At 53.7% G+C, this 13,629-nt stretch overlaps 1 protein-coding gene across 6 annotated transcripts in view; it reads left to right on the top strand.

Moving 5' to 3' along the window:
* The window catches only part of ECE1 (endothelin converting enzyme 1), a 95,662-nt gene that overhangs the window by 64,957 nt on the left and 17,076 nt on the right, over window positions 1-13,629 (top strand). For all 6 annotated transcript variants that reach the window (XM_016149236.2, XM_016149240.2, XM_036229712.1 and 3 more), the window contains 4 exons: window positions 5,110-5,231; window positions 6,384-6,530; window positions 7,595-7,660; window positions 8,699-8,890. In XM_016149236.2, the coding sequence (XP_016004722.1) occupies window positions 5,110-5,231; window positions 6,384-6,530; window positions 7,595-7,660; window positions 8,699-8,890 (527 nt within the window). The remainder of the gene's footprint in view (window positions 1-5,109; window positions 5,232-6,383; window positions 6,531-7,594; window positions 7,661-8,698; window positions 8,891-13,629) is intronic.

The following is a 13,629-nucleotide window of genomic DNA, read 5'->3' as shown; positions in this document are numbered from 1 at the left end:
CCAGCCTCCTGGGCGTTTGTTTCCTCCCGGGGCGGGGGGTTGGGGGGTAACGTTAGAGAGGCTGATCCAATATAAACTCCCAGAGGAACAAGAGAGTCGATTAAATGGTGTGCTGTCTTTCCTCTCTGTGACTTTGGGGAAATGACTGAGGAAGTTTCTGGAACTTGGAGTCCCTGGAAGGAAGTACCCAGGCAGTTGGGAGCCCAGTTATCTGGCCCTGGGCTGCCAAATTATTCCCATACCACTGGGGCCCCGGAAGTGCCACCGTCTCCAAAACGTGGCCCCAGCTCAGTCCTGGAAACCACCCTGTTCCTCCTCGCCTATTCCCGTAGAACCTTCTGGGAATTAAACCCAGGCAGAGCCGTCTTTAAAGGAAATCAGGCTTTTCCTAATGAGAAAACTGGGACTGATTTCACTTGGAAACCAAGCCTCTTTCGTCATTCTGAAACGATTGATACATTTTCTGTGGAGCTCCCAGAACACTCATTTATTCATTCACTCATTCATTCATTCATTCAGTAGTGACATATCGTACACTAGCTGTGGCGGAGATCGCTAGGTGCTGAGGATTGTGTAAGGAGTAAGACGGTCTTTTCTTGTGGAATTACATTCCAGCAGGGGAGACCAACAATAAACAAATAAGTGAGTAAATAAATAACATAGTCGTGAAGAGGTAGGACTTTGAAAAAATTAAGTAGGATCCAGGGCCTGAGAGGGAAGAGGAGGCCAAGAAGAGATGGGCTTTAAGAAGAGGGGATGTATTTGAGCAGAAACTTGAATTAAGTGAGAGAACAGACCACAGAGGTGGGAGGGGAAGAATGTGGCAGGCGGTGGCCCTGGGGCAGGGGACGGGCAGGAGGTGGCCGTGGGAGGGGCAGGGCCTAGGTCGCCCAGAGCAGTGTTTCTCAACCTTTTTTCATTATCGCCCCCCCTAAAATTTTAATTCTACAAGTGTACTCTATACCTGTTCGGCACTATGTACACAAAGAAAGAAATTGTTTCTACCCCCTAAGAACTGGTTCTTTCCCCCTGGGGGCGGCGGGCGGCGGGTGGGGGGGCGTGCAATATTACCCCTGTGAATTCATAGTCTGGGGCCTCATAGTCAATCTTAAGAAATTTTTATACTCCAGTGATATGTAAGTTCAGAGTAGCTCAAAGCAACAGCTCCGTGAACTCCCCATCCAGACTTCCACGTGGAGCCCTAATATCTCCTCCTTAAACCATCGAAAACTGAACAGCTCCTTCACCCCAGCCCTGCCCCATCCCAGCCTCCCAAGCCTCGGTAGCAGCTCAGGCCACGGAAGCGTGGCCACAGGGTTGATGCCCTTTCTCCCCACTCCCACCTCTTGCCGCCCCCCTTCTCTCTGCCACCTGGCCCAGGCTCCCTTCGCCTAACAGGACTGTGGCAGTGGCCTCCCACCTGGCCAGTTCACTTCGGCCTTTGTTCCATCCCCACCCCCTTCCCACCCTGGCGCCTGCCAGGGAGTGAGGAGGAAGGAGAGGAGCGGGGAGGGTGGGCTGCAGTTGTCCTGGTGGACTGTGTGAGCCAGAGGGAGGCAGGTGGAGCAGTGGACGGGTGTGCGAATGCTAACTCCTACTGGGGCCCTCACTCCTGCCCCTTCCTGCCCCACCTGCCCCATTTCCTCCCTGTGCAAGTGTGCAGCAGGCACCGGCCTCATCACCCTCTTGGCCCCTAGATAGGACGTCTTTCCTTATCAGAAGCAGACACCGGGCTCTGTTCTTTCAGCAAACATTGCACAGGGCTACTGCCTGCCCGCCCAGTGCTGGCGGACAGAGGCGACACAGTCCCCATGTTCACTCTGTGTCGAGCACATCCTGAGAACTCAGGCAGGGGTCCCCAGGCCTCCCCTGCCACCCTCTCTCAAGGCCTCTGGGACATCCCCCTCGTAGCAGTTGCCCCACTGTGACTATCATATATGGCTGTGCATCTCGCCCACCGGGCTGTGGGCCTTGGGCAGGCAGACTCGTGTCTGTGTTGCTGCTCACGGTACCGCCACAGCCAGCCTGGCGGCCACCAAACCATAGGAACTTAACACTTGTGGGGAAGTCTCAGGGTGTGGAGCTCAGAGGAAGGGAGTTTGCGCTGGTCTGGAGCAGCCCTTCGGGGAGGAGAGAGGGAGGAGAGAAGGAGGTCGGATGCTTTCCCTCCCCTCCTTGTAATCATTTGGGGATTGTGTGCAGGTGCTGGGGGGTGGGAGGGAGGCAGGAGCCTGGAACTCACTGTAATGAGCACAACCAGCCTGCCCTGGAGCCTTTCTTTGGGTCTCTTATCTCAGTGGCCTTGGGGCACTGGGGGAGGGAGGTGCCAGGCCCTCTCATGGGCCAGAGCACACAGGGTTCACCTCCCCCGGCGCTGGCTCTGGCATTTCGGGGTCACGGCCAGAGCCAGATGTGGGCAGTGAGACGCCGCTTTCTTTGGCAAGCCGTCACGATGCTCTCTTCTCTCTCCTGTTTTCCCTTCCAAGAGCCTAGCTACTGAGAGGTGTTGTCATAGAAACACAGCCCCTGGGAAGGGATGGGGAACCCCCTTTGTTTTTCCTGATGTTCTGCTTCCTGAGTCTGAGGAGCAAGAAGCCCCAGCTCTCCTCAGTTTTGCCCTCCCTGGCCGGAGGCTTTTCTCACACTCCAGTGGGACATGGGGGACATGTAGGTGTTTCCCGTGGTCTCCAGACCTGTGTGGACCCTCCATAGCCCTTTGTAACTCAGGCCCCTGGACTTCTGTGTGTGACAATGCCTCCCTTCAGACTACGCATCCCCTCTTCAGGGCTGCCACCCTGACTTCAGCAAGACAGGGCCTGATGCTCCCTGATGCTGTTCATGACGATAAACTGGCGGGGGGCGGCGGGGGGCAGGGGCAGTAGTGAGCTCTAGGGCTGAGGACCCGTGCTCTTTGCCCCCCTGGCCAAGTGGATTTTTTCAAGCTGCCTGTCCTTTTATGCTTCCTTTTTTTCAAACTCTCCAGTTACCTCAAATTCCCCCAAACCTAGTGCCCTTTCTCTGCATTTCCCCTGGTGAATAACTTTTCATCTTTCAGAAGCAGCTCAAATAAAATGGCCTTGGAGAGTTCCCAGCCCCACCCACCCCCCGCCCAAGGGCAAGATTTTTCTGAGTTCCATATCCATTAGCATTAATAAAAGCACTTTGGTGTCTCCCGGTCAGGCCTTTGCACGTCTGTGTTTACCCTTAGCCCTCGAGCTCCTGGGAGGGGTAGGGAGCTGGTCTCATTCACGACTGTAAAACCCGGTGCCCAGCCCCGTGCCTGGCACCCAGTAGGTGCTCGGTGTTGAGGCTTTCATGAATGAACCTCTTGAAAGATGGCCCCTGAGAGAGGCCTCGAAGGCTGAGTGGGGGGTTGACACTGTCCCAGGCAGAAGGGACAGATGGGCTTTTTCTCGATGTGTTTACTCTGTTGTCATCTGTGTCCTCATGCTGGAGAAGCTGCTCCGTGAGGACGGGGTCGTTGTCTTTGCATTCCCGAAGCTTGCGCAGAGCCTAGCACAGAGTGAGTCTCTAGTATCTGTTGAGCAAAAAATGGATAACATTCTGGCAGAAGAGTCTTCGTGGAGGAGGTGGGGTTGGGTGGGAGGGACTCTTTGAAGGAAGCGAAGGAAAGAGTCAGTTTCCAGGAGAGATGAATACGGGATGAGGAAATGTGGTGGGAGGAGCTAGGAGTAAGAAACATCCAAACCCGTAGAGAAGCTTATCTGAGCCAAACTTACGACAGTTGGTGGGAAGCAAAACCTCAACAGATTAAGAAAATACTCCAGAGTTTACTTTCCATGTTAGAAAAACAGGAGGAGACGTAAGGAGGGTTACATGAGATCCACCGGTGGTAAATTAAGGAGGCAGGAGAAAGCAGAGTGGGAGGGCAATGTCCGGGACGGATAACAAGTAGATCGGAGACGCGCATTTCTGTTACATTGGTGGGTACGGGGTTGTTGACAATGAACATTTACAGCACGTGGAGAGGGTGTGTAGGGACCAAGACAGTGCCGAGGGGTCCGCGGCCTCTGCTCTGGTGCAGGGGTTGTGTCTGAGGGTCTGAAAAAGGAGATTACTCTGACATTTCAAAGGTATATTATCTTAGACACAAAAAGACACTAGGCAGGCTCACTGCAGGTGAAGACTGACCTTTGTCAAGGAAGCTACAGGCCTAGGACATGACTGCCCGCCACGCCTCACTTTCAGTTAGGAATTTTCGTGTTGAGACCGTCCCGTGTGGTTACTTTTGGTCTCTGATTTCTAAGGCCCGCCCTGAGCTTGTCAGGTTGAGTTCGTGGCTCCTTTTTCATGCACACCGGGGAGGGAGCAAGCTAGACCGAGAGAACTGAGGGGAGCGAGGACCCCGGCAGGAGCCGGAGACTCGGGCACAGGAGTCCTGGTAAATAGTAGGTTCTTTGTGACCTGAGCAGGAAGTGGTCGTCTTCACTGGGTACAGACGGGACCTTCCCCAGTGTTTGTGCGCCTACGGGAGCGTGGCCTTCAGCAGATGGTATCTGGACCAGGGCACTAAGGACAGGGAGAAGGGGACAAATTCTCCCGCACGTCCCCGTATAAGGAACTGAGATGCTGCTTGCCAGGTTTAGAAAGGGAAATGGCAGACGGCCTCCTGAGTCAACTCTAAGTCTGATGAACACGCCCGGCCCCCACGGGAAGGAGAAAGGAAATTGGTAATGAATGAGGCCTTTAAAGCTTCCGTCCAGTTCTACTCTTTACCACAAGAAAGGCCATCTGGGATCTGAAAACCAGGACAGGCCTCTGTCCCATGCACCAGACTGGGGTGTTTGGGCCATGCATCGGCCATCAGAGAAAGCCGACTGTCTCCTGCCAGGTGGCCCGTGCTGCCAACCTAGGGGCAGTATACTCTTATCTGCGATCATCTAGAAGTAGAGAGTACTTCTGGTCTGCCAGTCTTTGCCTGGGGACAGTCACATACCTGCTCCTACCAAGTTCCTTACTGCTGCCCTGATAGGCAGAGCCCCAGCTCTGTTTACAGCTGACAGCACTGAGGCCCTGAGAGGACTTACCCTGGGCCACCCAGTGCGCACCTGGGAGCATGTTGCAAATTGCTGTCTCTTGTTGTTCCAGAAAACTCCACGGCCAGTGTGAGTGAAGCAGAAAAGAAGGCCCAAGTGTACTACCGTGCGTGTATGAACGAAACCAGGATCGAGGAGCTCAAGGCCAAGCCCCTGATGGAGCTGATCGAGAGGGTAGGTTTCCCGCATCTCCTCCTGCCTGTACCACCTGCCTGTCCCTCTGGCTTTCGTCCCTCTTCACGCTTCCAGCCACCTCGCCCAGCTGGACAGTGGAGCCTGTCTGCTGACATGTGTGGCGGGGCTGTCGGGGGGTGTGTGTGCGTGCGTGCGTGTGTGTGTGTGTGTGTGTACGTGTGCTCATGCTCATCTCTGTGTGGCTGGGAATGTTTGTGTATGTATTTGTGTGGGGATATGCGTCAGCATCTGTTGTGGATGTCAGTCACACATAGGTGTGTCTTGGCATCTGTATGGGACAGGGACCGTTTTTATAGGGAAACCGTTTCTCTGTGTTGCTGCTTCCTTTTCCTCAGAGGCCGTGTTTGTGTGTGAGGAGGGAGTATGTTCCAACAGGAAGTCTTGGACCAGAAGCAGAGCCCTCCCTGTCCTCCTGAGTAGAACGAGTCTTTCTCCCTGGGCACCTTCCAGTCGGCCTTGGGTAGACTCTGAGGAGGGCCACCCAAGGCTGGCCAGGCTGCCTGGCACACACGGAAGGGTGGCCTTGGGTGTTTTCTGGCTGCCCCATGCTTCTTCGAGGCCCCACCTCCTGGCTCAGCTCAGGGAGGGCATTGCAGCAGGGCAGGTAGCTGTGGGCACTGGGGACCGTCTCTCCCCTCTGGCGCAGGCCCCACCACCTGCCAGCATGTGCCTAACCAGGGAAGACCAAGGAGAATTTTCAAAATCCCAACTCCAAGAGAAACTAAAGTAGACCATAGCTGATCAACCCCTTTTCAAAAAAATAGAACCTTTTTTTTACAGGAACAATTTAATTTATGCTGTAGTATTAATTAGATTCATATAATTTGGCATTCAAAACATAAACAGTATACCCAAAAAGTCTCATTCCCACTCTCGTCCCCAGCCACCCGGGGAGCAGCTGCCGGATAGATTCGTGGCTCGCTTGTCTCGATGTATCTTTGCTCCACCCAGGATCTCTGGCTCACCGGTCAGAAACCCTTAATGCAGACAATCCCTTTCATTTGCTCTTGAGGCTCAGAGAGGTCAGATGGCTGCTCCAGGGCCACACAGCAAGTCCACCGCAGAAGCAGAATTCACACGCAGGTCTCCCTGCCACCTTGTCACCTCCCTGTTTCTTCTCCCTCCCCACAGCTCGGGGGCTGGAACATCACAGGGCCCTGGGACAAAGACAACTTCCAGGACATCCTGCAGGTGGTCACCTCCCACTACCGCACCTCGCCCTTCTTCTCCGTCTACGTCAGTGCAGACTCCAAGAACTCCAACAGCAACGTGATCCAGGTGAGCTGGCCTGGAACCCCAGGAAGAGGAAGGGGAACGACCGCGTGGCCTGTTTCGAGTCTAGCAAGTGCTGAGTTTGGGGGAGACTTGCCCTAGGCAGCAGGCTACTGGTTTCTGAGTCTGGGTTATTGCTAGAGTTTTCCCAACCATGAGAGTTTTACAGGCAAGCAAGAAGTTTTGAAAAGGCAGGTCACCGCAGCGCATATGAACCTTTGGGGTTCTGATTGGTCTGCGTGGGCTCCAGGAGTGATGTCAACCCCTGGGCACACCTGCAGTCACCTCCTGGTCTGCCCTCCTCAGCCTCTAGCCTTTGTGATTCTGTCTGGAATAGCTTCGAGTCCATCTCTTCCTCCCAGGGCCTGCCCCAGACTGAGCATTAACACATCCAGGGAACCCAGGCTGGGGGTCATGAAGGCCATCTCTTCCACTACTCATCGTGTGACCTTGGGCAAGTGCCTCAACCTCTCTGATCTGCAATTTCCTTATCAATCAAATGAACTATAACAACGCCTACTCTTGGTCTGTCATGGTATGGCCATCAGGCTCTCATAGTAGCTGTGGGAACTACCCTCTCCGCCCCCCCGCTCTCCCCGTCTTTATCAGCATCTGTCCTCAAGTCCTCTTCCCAGCTCTGAGCGTTACGTATGATTTCCCTTATTTTCCAGGTGAAGAACCTGGGGATCAGAAAGGTTCAGTAACTTGGCCAAGGTTATACCCATCTCGTGAGTGGCTCTTAACCAGTGCACCGTCCTAGGAAGCGTTTCATGAAGTAGAGGGGCTCTGCGGGGCCGAGGAGGTGTTTAAAGAGGAGGGTGGCCCTTGTGGCCCTTCTGAAGGGCCCGGAGTCCCTGCGCTGACCACGCGCGTGGGCAGGAGTGCAGCCCCACGTGTGCCTGTCCCCTCCCCAGGAGGGCTCACGCCACGTCTCAGCTACCAGTGGGTGCTCCTGCCGGGACCCAAACTGGTCCTCTGTGGTCATCCGCCAGCGTCCCCAGGGCGGGTGGAGGCCGTGCTGTGTGCGTGTACAGCGGGAGGTTCCCGCTCACCCCCGCCTTTCTCTCCAGGTGGACCAGTCTGGCCTGGGTTTACCCTCACGGGACTATTACCTGAACAAAACCGAGAACGAGAAGGTGAGTAGGTCCCTTCCGAGAGAGCGGCTGCCACCCCAGCCCACTGCCCTCCGTGGTTTGTCTCTCTCCGTGCTCCCTCAGTGCTCTCACCTGTACAGGTCTTTGAAGGTAGAGGAACACAGAGGTGTCCCTTACTGATAGGTGACCTGCAGTCCCTGGCAGGGGAGGGCTGTCATTTGTCCCCATTCTAGACGGCTGCAGCAGTAACGGCCACCGCCTTTCGTGGGTGCTGGACCTTTCATACGTGTCACCTCTAGCCCTCCAGTTACCCAGCAGGTACTGATCTCTGAACTTCATTCGCCTCCTCTGTCACGTGAGCTTTTTTTTGTTTTTTTTTCACCTCACCTATTTCAGAGGAGGGGATAAGGCTCAGAGACACTTCACACAGCCTGTAAGTGGTGGGGCTGAGAGTCACATCCAGATCCACTGACTCCAAAGCCTGTGCCTTTCTGGTCCCCTGGCTGCTGCTCGTGATGTCCCGGCGAGACCTTGTCTGAGGTTCATCATCTACCCAGTCATCATTCCACCCACTTGTATAAAGCAAGCACCTACTAAGTGCTTGATATTGGGGAGAGAGTGGCCAATAGTCAGCATGGTCCCTGCCCCTTGGGGCTTAGAGTCTGGTAGGGGAGGCAGATGTTAATGAACTAAGCACCAATTACAGGCACAATGACAAGTTGTGATAAGTGGACAAGTGAACTGAGAAGGTACATGGGGACCCAGTTCAGATCTGGGCGTACAGTAGAGGGGGGCAGTTCAGAAAAAGTAAGTTCTAGGAACCGAAAGATGGCCCTGCTGGTGGCTCTCATGTGACAGACATGTGGGAGAGAACATGGGCCAGGACAGCAACCCGCGTGGAGGCCTGTGGGGAGCCAGCCGAAATCATTCTCGAAGCTGGTTTCCAGTGGGTTCCTGGGCAGAGCATCCAGACCCCTCGCTCCCTGTGCTGGGCTGCAGCCAGCCCTGCCCCACCCCGCCACCCTTGTCCAGTGGAGTGGGTGGCAGCCACTGACAGATCGTGGGTGCCGGGTCCCACAGGTGCTGACGGGATACCTGAACTACATGGTCCAGCTGGGCAAGCTGCTGGGCGGAGGGGACGAGGATGCCATCCGGCCCCAGATGCAGCAGATCCTGGACTTCGAGACGGCGCTGGCCAACATCACCATCCCCCAGGAGAAGCGCCGGGACGAGGAGCTCATTTACCACAAAGTGACGGCGGCCGAGCTGCAGGTAGATTGAGCTCCAGCTGACGCGGAGGCTGGGATGGCCGCAGGGCTTTGGGACGTGGGGTGCGGGGCTCGGGGTTTTACACGCGCTTCATCAGACCCTCAGAACAACCCTAGGAAGCAAGGGAAGTTGTTCTGCCCAGTTCACAGATGGAAAAACTGAGGTTCAAGTTAGAGTTACCTGCTAGAGGCCACCACAGCTAGTGACTCCAGAACTAGTCTCTTGCCCTACACCAGGCTTGTTTTCCGTAACAGCATTTGCCTGTGGAGACTCCGTGGTCACCATAGTAAAAAGTCACATCGATGAAGGGGCATTTCCTGTCTCTTGAGCACCAATTCATTGAGCCTGGTGTACAGCAAATGGTAATTGCGCAGGGCGGGTTCTGTCGTCACCTTCTTCCAAGCCGGGAGGTTAGGGGACCTGTTCGAGGCCTCGACTCTCCTACGTGGCAGGGGAGCTGAGCACTGGCCTCAGGCTTGGCTCACTGATGCTCCTGATGACCTCCTGGAGGTGTAATGGGATCGGGGTCGGAACTGTGATGCTCTCTGTGGAGCCCATCTGAGAAGCCAAAGTCCTCCCCATACTCAGCCTTCGCCCGGGTGGCTGCGTGGGGCTCGCAGGTCATGAGTTGGGCTGCAGCTTTCCAATTCACGAGGTGTCAGTGTCCAGCCTTATCCCGGGCCCCAGGGATCACAGGGAAACCAGCAGAGTGGCCCCAGCCAATCTTCTTGTTTCCTGCCATCACTCGAGATTGCTTGGCTGGACCTTGTTCCCCTGCCAGGGAGGACGTCTGGGCCACTTGTGTTGGGATTCCTCCCTTCTCTACCCTCTGACCAGCCAGGTCCTGCCCATGTGTTACGGTTTGGCTCATTTCCTCTCTTTTCTGGGAGAACACTGAGGTCCCTGCCCTTTTCTCCTCCATTCCTCCCTTCAACAAGTGTCTTGGGGCCACCTTGGTGCCTTGCTTCCAGGCGAGTAGGGGCCACCAACAAGGAAACGAAACAGGGCGCCAGGAGCTGGGGTAGGGCAGGATCGGGGAGGCGGCTCTGACAAAAGGGTGAGCAGCAGCCGGACTGATGGGGATTCCAAGGTGGTTGGCGGTCAGGGCAAGGGGACCTGGCCTTCTTCTGGCTGCCAGCTGCCCTTTAGGTCCCCAGAGAAGCTGGCGTCAGGGTGAGTGGTGCTGGGTGGGTTGTTAGGGACGTCAGCCTGTGACGGGCACCATCTGGCACTGTTTTTCCACTCTGAGACCAAGGAGGTCAAGGGAGATGCTGTTTGTGCAGCGTAATTTGGTTTGCTTCAGCTGCCTGCTTCTCAGCTCAAGCGGGGCCTGGCAGTCCCTCAGCCCCCACAGTGGCATGGTGCCAACCGACTACCCCAGGCGTGGGGGAGAAGACACATAGCCCTGGGCACCTCAGCCCCAGCGTGGCTATCAGGTTCTGCCCCCAGGTGTCCCGTCGCCATTGCTTCTGCTCTGTACTTCCAAACAAGGAAAGGAAGTCCTTTCCTGCCGGGATGGAGGGGACTTTAGCAGAGACAGCAGCCTGGGTGTGGAGACAGAAGAGGGCCCTGGCTCAATGCCACCACGAGCCGCGTGACTTTGGGCAAGTCAACACAACCCCTTCTTTGAGCCTTGGTTTCCCTCCTTGTAAAATGCGCTTTGCTCAATCATTCACACCTGCCATGTGCCAAGGTACAGAGACGAATGAGAGTCACCTCCTGCTCTCACAAGGAGAAGCGGTTCTTTAAGCCACAGAGACTTTTGAGAACAGGTTGAAAACTACAGTGACTCGCAGAAGAAATGGACATATGTCTATATTATTGTATGGCCACGTGAAATAATAACGTCTAACCTTTGAAGACGTCCTGGACCCCTGACGCTGTCTACTGATTAAGAATCTCTGCCTGGCCTGCTCATGGGGTTGCAAGAGGATGCCATGAGACAAAGGACGAGATTTCATCCTGTACACTGACATGCGTGATTTAAATATATTTTAGTAATCATTATTAGTGCCATTCCTTTGTTATTGGTGGTCCTCGCCCATGTCTCCAGCACTAAGCCAATTCGATTCATTCCACCCTTGGACGGAGGATGTCTTGTTGTTCCTTGGTATCTAGAAATTTGGTTTTTCGTTTCACACTCCAGGTGACTCAGGGAAAGGTACTCTAGCCTTCACAGTGTGGTTCTAGGCTAGCCCAGCCAGAGGGCAGAGTGGTTTCAGGCTAGCCCCCAGCAGAGGCTGAATTCAGTCAGAGCCATGAATCAGACATCCTTCTGTCACTTCTCTGGAGGCCTGAGGACCCTCGCATTTATTTCTAGGACCTCCCACACCACAAGGTGTTTGGGAATGAGCCCCATCCCCTGAGATAAAACCTAATAGCATTTTTCTTTTCTCTCCCACTTTGCCAGCCTACTTGAGCTGGTTGGTTGGTGACCAGCAGTACTCTTTGGCTGTGCATGTGGAAAATAGAGCTCATCAGTATGCCCCAAAGGGTTTGAGTCACAAGTGGAATGTCCTAGTCAGTTAAAACAGCCGTCTCCTTGGAGACAGACCTAGGCACACATGTTTAAGTTAGGCCTTCACTAAAGGAATAGAGATCGAACATGCGAAAATCCTGGTATTCTGCACACATGCTGTCTCAGAGAGGTGGGACTTTACCTGCACAGAACACCTGCTGTCCCTAAAGGAACAAGCTTGTGTGAAATATATAGAGATTTATCTCCTGGTATCTGTATCCTGGTCAGAGATCCAGTTGCCTGCAGTTCATGAAGCTCCGTTAGTTGTATAAACAATAGTGTTTTGTAAACTCGGCCAATTTCCCAGAGGTCTGTACCAGCCGGTCATGCAGGCAGGTAGTCTAAGCATTGAGCCCTATTGGACCGTCTCACCTAGACAGCTCCAAGTCCTGCACCCACAGAAGTGTGAAGGAGAAGCCCCAGAGGTTACCTGCCCGAGGGGCTTCTGCCAAGAAGAGAGAGCAGAAGGATGGAGCTGGGGAGGGGAGAAAGGAAACTCGGTTTGTTGAGCAAGCTGTCCCTAGAGACACAGAGCAGGAGCCAACCCTGGAGTGGGAGGCAGGAATTGTCCCCATTTTAGAGAAAGGCAAGTCTTCTCAGTCCAGTATAGGGCTTTTCCAGCTCACCACACTGCCAGGCAGGCAGGCAGGCTTGTGCTGGAGCCCACTGGGCACAGCTCTCCCGGACTCTGTGGGTGGTCTGCAATAGGTCATGACAGAAATACGAACCAGTGCCCCACCCCCCGCCACCCACTGTGAGCCCCCACTTGTCTACGGGAGCTACCCTCCTCTGTTCTTTGAATTGAGGTCCTTGTTCCTCAGCAGCTGAGCTGCCCTTTAAAAGCACAGGCCTGCACAGTCACTAGTTAACTATGTGACGTCAGGAAAGCCACTTAAACTCATCTGCAAATTCAGTGTCTGCTAAGTGGAGGGTTTTTATGGCTGCCTCTCTCACTGAGGACATCGTAGGTATTTACCAACTGGTTATAGATTCTGCCGATGTATAGACTGATTTTACATTATTGGTCGATCTTACCATATGAAGGCCATTTATAATGCATCTCTCACTTCCCTCATTTGTCTTGCATCTTCGCCCTTTTTAAAGGGAACAGAAAACAGAATTTGGAATCGGACAAGCCCAGGCCCACTTTTGGGAGACCTTGAGCAATGGTGACAATAGCTCATGTTGATCGAGTGTTTGCTAAGTGCCAGATACCCTGCTAGGCGACTGACATGTATAGGTATTTTTCGTTATAACATGGTATATCTAGTCCTGAAAAACCTCGCATTCTATAAATTACAGAAAGTAACTAAAAATAACAAGACATATTAGAAAAATAGGACTAGAACAGACCGTTCAAATGTGCAACTTTGCTTGAGGACATTACACTAAATAAGATAAGCCAGTCACAAAAGAGCAAATACTGTATGGCCCCATTTCTGTGAGGAAGCTAGTGTAGTCAAATTCAGAGAGGCAAAAAATAGGATGGGGCTTGTCTAGGGCTGAGGGAGGGTTCGGGGTGGGGGGGGGAGGGGGGAGTTATGGTTTAATAGGTGTAGAGTTTCACTTTTGCAAGATGAAGTCTGTGGAAAGACGGCGGTGATGGTCGCATAACAACGTGAATGTACTTAATACCACTGAACCGTACACTTAAAAAGGGTTAAGAAGGTCAGTGTTATATGTATGTTTTATCACAATTTTTTAAACAGTTGTGTAACTGTCTAATCAGAACACTCAGAAAACGATAATTGGAGGCTGCCCGGTGGGAAGTAGAAATGCTGCTGGCTGTGGACACCGAGGCCCTGCGGACCGACGGGAGCTCAGAGCGGTGGGGGTGAGGTGGGCGCAGAGCAGGGCAGCCTGCTGGAAGCCGAGAGTTACGAGAGTTAGAGAAGAGTTACGTTATGAGAGTTACGCCACCACCAGCTCTTGGGTCTGCCTCTGTGGGGGGAGGGGGCGGATGCTCATTTTAAATTGTCTTAAAATAGAGCTGATGGGCTTCCTGTGGGTGCCCCAGCTGAGCCGAGGGCTTTCCCTTTCTTGCTGAAGGTTGTCTCTCATTCTACACTTGCTTTGCCAGATGCCATGTCTGAGAAAAAAAAAAAACACCTATGGACCAAAGCAGTTGTATACTGCTGTCATTCTTGAATTTAGCAGCTGTACATACAGTAAGCAGGTCAGAGAGAGGCTAATTGATGTCACGGAAGTGCCTGTCGAGTGAGGC

This window comes from Rousettus aegyptiacus, unplaced genomic scaffold (genome assembly GCF_014176215.1).
Source record: "Rousettus aegyptiacus isolate mRouAeg1 unplaced genomic scaffold, mRouAeg1.p scaffold_m13_p_1, whole genome shotgun sequence".
In the NCBI taxonomy this organism is placed as follows: Eukaryota; Metazoa; Chordata; class Mammalia; order Chiroptera; family Pteropodidae; genus Rousettus; species Rousettus aegyptiacus.
The sequence above is the reverse complement of the archived record's forward strand: the minus strand, read 5'-3'. Positions and strand labels throughout refer to the sequence as shown.